Source organism: Lepisma saccharinum, chromosome 17 (genome assembly GCF_977018435.1).
Source record: "Lepisma saccharinum chromosome 17, izLepSacc3.1, whole genome shotgun sequence".
NCBI lineage: Eukaryota > Metazoa > Arthropoda > Insecta > Zygentoma > Lepismatidae > Lepisma > Lepisma saccharinum.
This window is the reverse complement of record NC_139245.1, coordinates 37435394-37447863: the sequence shown is the minus strand read 5'-3', so window position 1 is coordinate 37447863 and position 12470 is coordinate 37435394. Positions and strand designations below refer to the sequence as shown.

At 38.6% G+C, this 12470-nt stretch overlaps 1 protein-coding gene across 5 annotated transcripts in view; it reads left to right on the top strand.

Annotated features, from left to right (window-relative positions):
* Positions 1–12470, top strand: part of CkIIalpha (casein kinase II subunit alpha) — a 57808-nt gene that overhangs the window by 33279 nt on the left and 12059 nt on the right. For all 5 annotated transcript variants that reach the window (XM_083139303.1, XM_083139308.1, XM_083139306.1 and 2 more), the window contains exons 5-7: positions 1544–1738; positions 6433–6635; positions 8992–9140. In XM_083139303.1, coding sequence (XP_082995429.1) covers positions 1544–1738; positions 6433–6635; positions 8992–9140 — 547 coding nt within the window. The remainder of the gene's footprint in view (positions 1–1543; positions 1739–6432; positions 6636–8991; positions 9141–12470) is intronic.

The window sequence follows — 12470 nt, the reverse complement described above, 5'->3', positions numbered from 1 at the left end:
TTTCCTAACATTACACCTTCATTCTTCACGGCCCCAATAGAGCAAGGTGCTATCAAGTTTTCCTGGATTTTACTTGCATTTTACATTTTTCCACTTTTGAGTTTTTTATTTTGGTCCCCTCATACACGTCAAATTGAGGTTCCTCTGTATATGAATTCAAGCATTACATTTCACCAGAATTGCACAAGTGTGGAAACATCAGTTTATAACAAATACGGATGGAGAAACTTGAATTACAAATATCCTGATACATGATACAGGAAGCGCGGAAACTTTAGGATGTTGTGGCCGTCCTGAAGTAAACTTCATTTCCTTAAATTGAAATGTGGTCATGTGACATCAAAATGGGATAGTACATTACACGAAACACGATGATATGATTAATTTCAACGTGACTAATTATGCTGCTTAGAATATTACACGAAACACGATGATATGATTAATTTCAACGTGACTAATTATGCTGCTTAGAATATTACACGAAACACGATGATATGATTAATTTCAACGTGACTAATTATGCTGCTTGAACCCCAAGTGGGACATTCCAACATTACTTGTGGCATTTTACATGCAAAATGTAAGTGTCTAGACATGAGATTGGATTAAAATATTCATACTGAACTGTTTTCATAGAATTATGAAGTACTTTGTTGTGTCTAATAACAAAATAGTATGATGATATAGCCTGAATACACGAAAGGCATTAACAAAAGAGTGTTACGTGTGTGACACTTAGAAAATATAGCAAAATTTGACTTCCATTTGTTTGTGAAGCCTATAGGCTACAGATGCTAATAATTTTTGTTAGTTAAATATGCAAATTATATCACAAATATTTAAACCTTAATAAAATTAAAAGCAATAGTTTCCAGATTAATTCAATTTGTTATTTAGCTGGAGTAGGACCACTTTTCGTGGAATGCCCCAAATGTTTTTAGTTTGTCAACCCAAGAAACAGGCTTCCCTGATATTGTAGCTGTAACATTGTCACCTTGTAATAAAGTGGTCCCAGCATTGTCACCTTGTAATAAAGTGGTACCAGGTTCAATAACCGATGGAAGTACATAGTTATTCGGATCCCACTTTAAACTGTAGGTCCAGTCCAAATTAGCCTATCTGTGAACAAAGTGGACTTAAACCAAAAGCCCAAACTCTGCCCAAGAAAAGTTGATGGTAGGTCATTCTGATCGTGTTGTGTTATTGTAAATATTTCAACAAATGCCACTCGGGACAGATTATGAAGTTGGTTAAGACATTTTGAGAAATGGTACCCTTATTATCCATCAGGCCACGTAATGTAAAACATTTGGCCTCAAGCAGCACAAGTTGCATTGAAATTGAGCACACCATAACATTTCTCCTGAAATTCTAAACCATTTTGATGTCACATGACTACTTTTCCCTCCCGTTCCTATCCCAGATATCGGAGCATTCGATTTGTGGTCCCCCCATCTATATTTGTTTTAAATTGGGGTTTCCACATTTTGGACCTTTTATATTAATTTTTTTCTATTCTGATTGGTGTATTTTATGTCAACAGGCACTAGATTATTGTCATAGCATGGGAATTATGCACAGAGATGTGAAACCTCACAATGTCATGATAGACCATGAAAACCGAAAACTACGACTTATAGACTGGGGCTTAGCAGAATTTTACCATCCTGGGCAGGAGTACAATGTACGCGTTGCCTCCAGGTATTTCAAAGGACCAGAACTTTTAGTAGATTATCAGGTAAGTTTTTGCATGAAATACTTGTATACCTCTTACTACGTAGCTAATTTATGTGTTCAGTGCAAGATATATCTGATGGTATTATGAGGAAAGTTCTGTACTCTATTTTCAGACTGTTCCGTACTGTGGGAAATTATATAATTTGTGTACCAGGTTATGGGAAAATCTACTGCAGTCACCTGATTAAGCACATTACATGAGTGCTTCTTGTTTGAAATAAATTATAACAACTTCAAATTTTTTGCAAAACAGAATTGGAACTAGAATTAAAAAATTGTGTTTATCTATTATAAAGATATGACCATATTGGTGCATATTTCTGTTCATTTTGATGTCACAAATGTTTGTGCAATTAAGAAATTTCATATTTCAGAATTTTTGAAAAAGTCATTCTTCATCTTTTTGTAATGTGGCATAATTTTTGACAAAGTAGATACACTGGTGTCTTCTTAATTTGAACTCCAAGGGGATACAAAAAAATCTAATTATCCAAAATTCGAATTAACGATATACACATCAGTAAAGAAAATCTATAAAACAAAACTACTGCACTACACTATAAACAAAAATAATGAACATGCAGTGGACCTTACCATAAAAATTACCATATTTTCTGTGTGGTCCTGTTGTGCAAGCAAAAACAATTCCTCTCTCAATAGTAATTAAGCTACCACTAAATGGAAAGCACATTTAAAGTACACTTTATGAACATACAAAAATCATGCACATGTGTAACATTATTGAATGGTCTCTCACAAGCCTGCACTTGACATAACCCAAATTGGCTGTCCTCTCCAAGTATAGGGGTTTCTGGCAGCCAACTGATTCCCAAACCACCAAAACTCTACGCTCCCAGTACCTAGCATGCACCTAAGACCTATAGGATTTGCTGAATGACTTGCACGGATATATCTTTATGTCCCATTTTATTTACACAGCTCCCCTTCTCCGTATACTATATGCGTCGTTCCATTATGGCTCCATTAAACAAATGTGCCAGGTTGCATTTTGCTCCATTACAGATGAATGCACTTTTCCGGAATTCGCTCTACGAGTGCACTATTTACCATATCGCTAACCTGCTCTTGCAGTTTAAGTACTGTACATGTAAGTCGAACTACGAGCATAATATTTACCATAGCGCTAACCTGCCCCTGCAGTTTATCATGCAGTAATCCCTACATACAGTGCTCTCTCTCTCTCTGTGCATGTATCTGTATTTCTCAATGTATGCAGCTGTCTGTCCTATATATATCCATTTGTCTGATTCTGTCCATCTGTGTCTTGAACGAGTGAGAACCCGGTATTTATACCTCTGACAAAACTGACCCCTCCCCCAACCACCGGGGGAGAGCCCTCTTGTTACCTTTTAAACAAGAAAGCTGTGGGGGAAAAACTAACCATTGAATTTCCCAGCTACCGAGCAAGAGGCAACCTTGGCAAGACCATTTATACACATACAAACATTTATGCAAACAGGGTGGCAACTCACTGGGAATTATAGTTTTTCTTGTATGTACGCATTGCTTGCATGATAGAATTATTTTCCTGTAGTTTACGGTTATTACAAGCATAAGAAAACAGTTTTCTTATGCTTGTAATAACCGTAAACTACAGGAAAATAATTCTATCACTGGGAATTCCTTGTATTCCGGGAATTATGTGTTCATTGTGCATGTTTTTTATTAATTCAGATCCCATTGACTTTATGGATATTTATAAATGCCCTGAGGCATTTCACAGTTAGTTTTTATTTTTATCGAAGAAGGAAAAGAAAGCTGCGTTTAAAGAACAACAGCATTCTTTCAATCTGTTTACTTTGTTAGTGTCCTTTGCAGAACAATCTATCTGGCAGATGGAAAATTATTGCAAGATAAGATATCTTGAAGGTGATGATTTAAATTTAAATTTGAATTTGAAATTTGTATAGAATTAACAATTTTTAGTAGATTAGTATATCCCGAAACATTTGTGGCCTGTGTTCATAGATATATTTGGAGTCTGAGTAGGTGAAATGGCAAATGTAAACTCCACACCTTAAATTCAATATTTTTAATATACAAGGGTCGTTCAAGGTTGACCGGGATTTTCGTACGTACGCCCGGCATGACGTATTTCGCGCATGCACAGCTGTTGCAGCGAACATGGCGGCAAGCAGTGTGTCTGTGGCTGTGGAGCAGCGGTGTGTAATCAAATTTCTCGTGAAGGAGAAAGTGAAACCAGCTGAGATTTTTAGACGATTGCAAGCACAGTATGGTGAACAAACGATGTCGCGGACAAGAGTGTACGAATGGTGTGAGCAGTTTCGCGAAGGACGGGAGCTGGTGACAAATGAAGCGCATGGACACATTCGCCCGACTGCAGTCACACCAGTGAATATCGCACGTGTTGAGCAAATGATTCTTGAGAACTGGCGAGTAACAGTGCGGGATATTGCTGCTGAGGTGAATATCAGTGTCGGGAGTGTTGAGACAATCATTCACGACCACTTACGCTTCCGCAAAATCTGTGCAAGGTGGGTTCTTCGCCAGCTGACATTCGATCAGAAGTGGACACGCAGGACGGTCTGTGAACAGCTTCTGAATCGGTTTTGAGCAGAAGGTGATGAATTGTTGTAATCCATCATCACGTGTGATGAAACATGGTTGCACAATTCAACCCCAGAGACCAAAAGACGCAGCATGGAGTGGCGGCATAAAGGCCCCCCAAGAAAAACAAAATGCAGCCGTCCGCTGGAAAGATCATGGCAAGTGTCTTCTGGGACATGAAGGGCATTATCCATGTGGATTTTCTGGACAAAGGGAGCACGATTAATGCCCAGTATTACTCCACATTGTTGAGTGGTGCTGTACAAAAGTCCATTCGCAAGAAAAGACCTGGGATGTTGTCTGGAAATGTCATTCTTCTCCATGACAATGCCCACCCTCACACGGCCAATGTGACAACAACAACTCTGGCCGACATGCGCTGGGATTTTCTGCCCCATCCCCCCTACAGTCCGGATTTAGCCCCCAGGGATTATCATTTGTTTGCACCCCTTAAAGACCATCTGGGAGGGAAGAAATTCACAACAGACGAAGCACTGCGGAGCGATCTCCTCCAGTGGCTACGACAACAACCAAGTTCTTTCTACGCCAAAGGAATTCGGGAGCTGCCAGAACGATGGCAACGGTGCCTCGGCACGCACGGAGAATATTTTGAAAAACTGACATAGTTTGGTGTTTCTTCTGCTACCTATTTCCTCTGCAGAAATAAAAGTCCTGGTCAACCTTGAACGACCCTTGAATATACACCGATTAATTGAATTGAATTAGAATTTTTGGATATATTGGAATTTCACAGACCCTTTATACAGGGTGGGGCAAAAAAATGTTACCACCGAAAGGGAAACATACACATTTAATATATCCCTTCAACTTGTGAACCAGAAATGTTAATACATTTGAGCATTCTGTCAATCATTGAGTCCATGACCCTTGAACACATGTCTTGCTGTATAGACCGTATCACTGTAGAAATTCTTTGTTTGTCTTGTATTTCCTGTGGTTTTGTTGCGTAAACACGCTCCTTTACCATCCCCCATAACCAGAAATTGTACTGGCTGAGGTCTGGTGATCTTGCCGCTCATGGTAGTGGACCACGCCGACCAATCTATCGTTGACCGAATGTCCTGTCGAGGTAACCACGAACATCCGCGTGATAGTGTGCAGTCTTGTTGAAAGTAGCCGCATGCAAGAATGGCTAATTGAAGGTTGTTTACCACGTAAGGAGTTAACATAGCCAAATAGGAGGCGTCAGTTACCATTGCAGTGTTAAAAAAATAGGGGCCCACTATTCCCAACTTTGAAACACCACACAATACGTTTATCTTCGGGGAGTCCTGTATGTGTTCCCACACTACATGTGCATGTTCAGTAGCCCAAATCACACAGTTGTGTTTGTTAACGCGACCACTCACATGAAATGTTGCCTCGTATGGCACACCTAATCATGTGACCATATTTTATCTGAAAAGAAACAGGAAAACACCATATGAGTGGAAACAGGAAACACCATATAAGAGGTAACATTATTTTGCCCCACCCTGTATTGTTAATACATGTATATGTGAGAGGCAAGATTGAAGTAGAGAAAACATCTGCTTGTACCCTTAAATTTTTGGAAAGTTTGCCTTGAAAACTGGAATTATACTTGAATTTTATCATGGTCCTAGGACCTCGACAATGCATTTTCCATTTTACAGCTGTGTGCATCAAAATCCACACAGCACTCACTACCTATTCTCACTAAAAGAAGTTTGTTATTTTTGGTTGATTATTTTTACACTTTTCTTTCGACTTCTTTTAGAAATTAGACTTTTTATTCCCTAATTTTAAGCCAGCATTCATGCTGCGGTTCAACATTTCGAACAAGGTATCCTGACTAATCACAACTGACAGCTGAGGGCACAAATCATTGGCTGGAGGGTTCAAGGAGGAACACCTGGACACAAACTGGTTTGGCAATCCCATGTTACTGAGGAGAGATGGAGATGCACGTTCTCTTTGAAAAATTTGAAAATACGAATTACATATACATTTTTAACATTGGTTTAATAGGAATTTAAAGCGGTTCATATTAAAAAGAGTACACTATCAATTTCATTGTAAAATACTGTGTTGTGTGTAAGCTTACGCTTGTTTCTTCTATTCCAGATGTATGACTACTCTTTAGATATGTGGTCGCTGGGATGCATGTTAGCCAGTATGATTTTCAGGAAGGAACCCTTTTTCCATGGTCATGATAATTATGATCAGCTGGTTAGAATTGCCAAAGTCTTAGGCACAGAGGAATTGTTTGAGTACCTGGACAAATACCATATAGAGTTGGATCCTAGGTTTAATGACATTCTAGGGAGGTAAGTAGTTCTTAATATGAAATTTAATAGTAATTACCTTTCTGTCAGTTTATTAATTTGCATGTCACTTAAATTTTGGCAGTTGAGAGCTGAAATTTTACAGTAGAAAATGTGAATAGTTGGAGGCTGTTTTTTTTTTTTTTTTTTTTTTTTTTTGTGCCTCCAGTACATAAATTTATTTGATAATACCTGACAAGTCATTAAATTTGCTTTTGCAAAATGAGGAACCCTTAATAACGCGGAGGAACCTCGGATTTTACATTTTCCGGCATTATACATTCCATCTTGATGGTCTCAACATAGTGAAATGTTATAAAATTTTCTTCAATTTTACATTTTTCCACATTTTTCAGCTTGGTTCCCTGGAAAACGTAAAATCGAGGTTCCACTGTATCTTTACCACATAAGAAATCTTGAATAAATAGGACAACTGTTTAGTTTTTTTTTTTAAATCCATCAAACTAGAACTAGAGTGGATATCAGTAGTTTCATTATGCGATGGCAGGGCAGGGCTTACAACTTTAGTAACTTGATGAAGAGCTTTTCTCAGGATATCAAGCAGTTGATTTCCGGATAGGCTTCCTAGCTTTGGAGAGCTAACGTCACTCTCATCTTCAGGGATTGAAGTGCAGAGAAGTCAGCTTCCGACTTTGAAACCCTAAAGATGACCTAGGACAGAAGACACCCAGGCTATATACTGTATCTGTACCGTAACTGCGGCAAAACCTACATCGGACAAACTGGGAGGACAATTGAACATCGCTGCTTCATTCCAGCTACATCAAGAATTTTAATCTAGAAAAGTCAGGGTTAGCAGAACATTCCATCCAAGATGGCCATAGAAACAACTTCACAACCACCAAGATCATCAATAAATCATCCAATTACTGGGACCGAATCATCAAAGCAGCAATAGCCATCCACGGGGAAAAGGAAAACCTTAACAGGAACACGGGACTCGAACTGGACCCAGCCTGGCTAGCATTAGTAGACTGGGAGCCTGGACGTCGTAGACAAAAACACCTGATTGGCCTGCCATTTACAGCATACTCCTCCCACATTAAATACATATAACCATACCTCTGCACATCAATCTCTGAAGATGAGACTGATGTTAGCTCTCAAAAGCTCGGAAACCTATCCAGAAATCACCTGAGGGCCTCCCCGATGGCGCAGTGGTAACGTCTTCGCCTTGTAATCAAGGGGTCCCGGGTTCGATACCCGGTGGAGGCACAAGTGGTTCAGATCCCACTTTAAACTGTAGGTCCAGTCCCGATTAGCCTTACTGTGCATAAAGTGGACTTAAAATAACAAATCAAACAAATCAAATCCAGAAATCACCTGGTTGATATCCCGAGAAAACCTCATCATTCGTCACCAGGAATGCTTGAAGAATTATTTAGTAACTTGCTTTGCGCAAGCTACTTTAAAGTTTTAAACTTACATTTGTTTTGCATTAAAGATTTAGTGATATTGAATCCATTTGTAAACTTATATTTGAAATTTTATTTTCTGCACTATAATACAGTTTGAAAAGTGCCAGAAAGTAAGCTAATATGAAAGTTTTGTCAATATGGATAAACTACAGGCACGAGTTTTACTGGTATTGATAACCAATATTGGAACTATCCAGGTATTCTTTGAAGGACATGAATGGTTCATTCACCTTCATTAATGTATGCAACTAAGTGATTATAATGGCATTTACATTTAAAAAAAACAACTAAATTTATTTGTCTTTATTCATATATTCATAAAAATATAAATAATTAAAAAATATGGCAGAATATTGCACTGAATTACAGGGCATATATAAATATGTCAGATGGATAAACCTTAACCTTACTGATGAAACTGATTCACCGATGTTCCTATATCGGCCAATACTGATAAGAATAGCAATTAACCTGTTCCATCTTTAATAATAATAATAATGATGATAACGAAGGCAAGGTGGTATGTATGGCGAGGGAAATGGATGAGTGAACTGTGCCTGTGCATTGAGTATTTTGGGAAAAACTTAAGGGTTCTGGAAAACTCCAGAAAAATACATTTACAGCTCATGAGCAAATTTTGACTGGAACCTAGATTTTACTTTTTCCAGGGGACCAATATGAAAAAACTTAAAATGCAGGAAAATGTAAAATGTAGGAGCATAAAATTGGCATTCCACTATATTGATAACCATCAGTTCATCTATCTGGTAGACTAGGAAAATTTCTATACAGATTATAAGTGTAGTCAATTAAAAAGTCGCTAAATGTTTTTGGTCACTTTTAGAGAATTAAAGTTATGTTTTAACCAATGTATTCTATTCAGAAACAAGGCAGTAATTGAAACTTTCTGAATTTAACAGACATTCACGGAAAAGGTGGGAAAGATTTGTACACAGTGAAAACCAACATTTGGTGTCGCCGGAAGCCTTAGATTTCCTTGACAAGCTCCTGCGATATGATCACCAAGAACGACTGACAGCACGGGAAGCTATGGAACATCCTTACTTCTGTAAGTACATTTTAGTGTTTTATTAACTAATTCAATGCGACATTTTAACTTGTACATTGAGCCGTTAAAAAAATGTAGCCATTTTGTTCCCCAGCATATTGTTCAAGATTCTGCCCCCCTCCTCTCATTGTGTCAAAGTACTTTACTATTACTATTTGGAGCACCAGCTAGGCTGTTGAGTGCTATGCCATTCAATTGATTAATGAGCACCCTGTTACCAAAATAAAATGTCATGGGAAGTACCAAATCTGCTTTTCTCACCACACAGATGGCAAACTGACCTAAGAACTGGGAGTTTCTCTTGTTCATCTCCCCCTTCCTCCCAATAAACAGGGGTGAAGAATTGACAACAGGGCTTGACCACTATTGTTTGGACTTTTCCATGCTTGGTCAGAACCTCTTTGCTAACTGTCTTCCTAGTTGGCATTTCCTATATTTTGTTTATTATTGAGAGAGATATTTTTAGCCAGGGTGGCTACTCACCGGGAATTCTACATGAATTTTTCTACGTTGCAATGTAACTTTTATTAATCCAAGTTCCATTGAATTTATACATATTTATAAATGCTCCGAGGCAAGTTTTGTACAGTATAGGTTTTATTTTTATCGAGGAAGAAAAAAAGGGCTGCGAGGAAAATAAAACAGAATTCTCTCAATCCGTTTACTTTTTTATTGTCTTTTGCAGAACAGTCTATCTGACAGACTAAAGATTATTGCAAGATAAGATATCCTAAATATGAATAGACAAATTTGATATAAGTTCTTGTACAATTAACAAATTTTCGTTGATTAGTATATCCCGTAACATCCGTTACTTGTGTTTGAAGATGTACTTTGAGTCTGAATATGTGGAATTGCAAATGTAAACTCCGTACCTAAAATTATTTTAAATATATGTATTCTTTAATTGAATTGATTTAGAATTTTTGGATATATTAGAATCGCACAGACCCTTTATATTGTAAATATATTTGTGTGCGCATGTGTGTTAATGGTGAGATTCGTAATATGTTGATGTAGAGAAAACATCTGCGTGTATACCCTAGAGTGGCCACCGTGTTAAGCTTTTTTCCCCTGAAAGATGTCAAAAGAGTGTAATGATTGTCTATTCTGGTTTCATGAAGGTATCCGATACTTCGGAACTTCAACCACGTCCCTCCGTTGCCCCTTGACCAGCCCTAAGGATGATCCCGAGATGAGATCGAAAGTTCGGCAGAACTGCTAAAGTGTTTTTTATCATGCTGATTGTGTGTTTTTTTTAGTGTATTTAACAAATATTGTTACTTTTACTAATACACTGGCCTGTTGGAAACTGTATGCACAAAACTAAGGTTTTGAAAACAGCAGTGGTGGGCTGACTGAAATCCCAGGCAATAGCATTTTGTGCATAGGGCATATAAAAAAAGCCATTCCATGGTAACAAAAGTGCATAGAAAAAAATATTAGCGATTACGTAGAAAAATGAAGTGGGTATATACATTTTTGTTAACTTATTATTTTTATAACCAATCAGACTTTACTTTTGAAATGCACCTTGTAGTACTTGAAGCAGCAGTTAAGCAGAATTTGATGTATTGCCATTATGTAATTTGCTCTCTTGTAGCATAGTTACTAATACTGACACAAAGGGTCCCAAGGAAATGGGCTGGGGGTCATTACTAAGGAGCAGATTTTTAGGTGCTAAAAGACTGAATTTTTTTTTTTTTTATGATCTATATAATCAGTGGAAATATGAGGCTAAAATTCAGAAATGTTTTCATTCAAAGTGACTGACTGAACTGCACATTTTCATGTTCAATCACAGATCTTTTTTGCACAGTTTCTTCGTAACATGTGGGAGGTAGTGTTTATGTAACGTGTAATATGGATTTCTTGGAATGGTGATTTTCAGAACTGGATTGTTTACAGTGGAACCTCGATTTTACGTTTTTCGGGGGACAAAGCTGGAAAAACTTAAAATGCGGGAAAATGTAAAATCGAAGTAAATTTTTATAGCATTTTGCTGCATTGGGATTGAATTGAATGTATTGATTGTATACTGCGGGAAAACTTAAAACCCTGGAACGTAAAATAAGGGTTCCACTGTATTTTTTAGTGGGAGGTCCAGTGCAACAATAACACCAGCAATAGTGACCAGTATGTTGTGGAGTCCCAAATAGGATAGTAATTCACCACATATTTTATCAATTTTAAGTCCAAAATATGCATTGACACAAAGTACTTTGAAACTTAATTTTATCTGCAGTGTCTAAAATATGTACATTACACTGGATTCCACATTTAAATTGTATGTTCAATTGTATGATTAAGTTAACTTTACCTAGCCATATCATAAATTCTGTTACAAAGTTTAGACAGGGATGGCAACACTGGTTGACAATGTGTTTGGCTGTGTAGGCGGAAAGGTGAATTTCACTGTGAGTCGAATGGAGTGGGGTGTATATGAGAACCGTGTGGCAGTAATCGCACGAAAAAGCTGAATATCTGCTGCATGATGTTTGTGCATCGGACCATCAACAGATACTGTGGCACAGGGACAATTGAGGACTGCCCCAGGAAAGGTAAACCTCGCAGCGTGAGTAGCCTGAGGCTCGTGAAAGCAGTGGTGGCGCGGATTCGACGAAATCGTGTCGGGAAACAAGCAGTGATGGCTCGAGAGCTGAATGAACATCGAAAATGTCGATGTCGCGTGTGCTCCGAAGTGACCTAGGACTCTGTGCTTATCGGTGAAGTAATGATCACTTCCTCACTCCACAGCTTAAGGTCCAGGGGGAGCAGAAAACAAGAAGACTCCTTCACTGTTATGCAAATTTTGGCCACAGGAGGATCCTTTTCACGGACGAAAAAATCTTCACGATTGAAGAGTCTTACAATCATCAAAACGACCGTCAGGAACCTCGTGAAAACATTCCACGGATCCTCAGAGGCCATCATCCCACCTCAGTAATGGTTTGGTGGGGGGTTTAGTACGATGGCACAACTGACCTCCACTTCTGTGAACACGGTGTGAAAACATCTGCAAAAGTGTACCAAGCGACAGTGTTGGAGCCACTTGTGAGATTGTTGACCTGCACCATGTTCAACAATGGGCCGTGGAGCTTCCAGCAGGATTCAGCACCGGCCCACAAGGCATACAGGAGTGACTTCAGAGGAATTTGCCTGACTTCATTGCTCCGGCTGATGGCCCTCCAGAAGCCCCGACCTCAGCCCACCGGACTACTGGTTGTCCGTTTTGGAGTGCATGGTCTGTAGGAAGAGGCATCCAAACCTTGCGAGTCTCAGGCATTCTCTTGTGAAGGCAGTGGCGGACTTTTCCCTCGAGACCGTGCA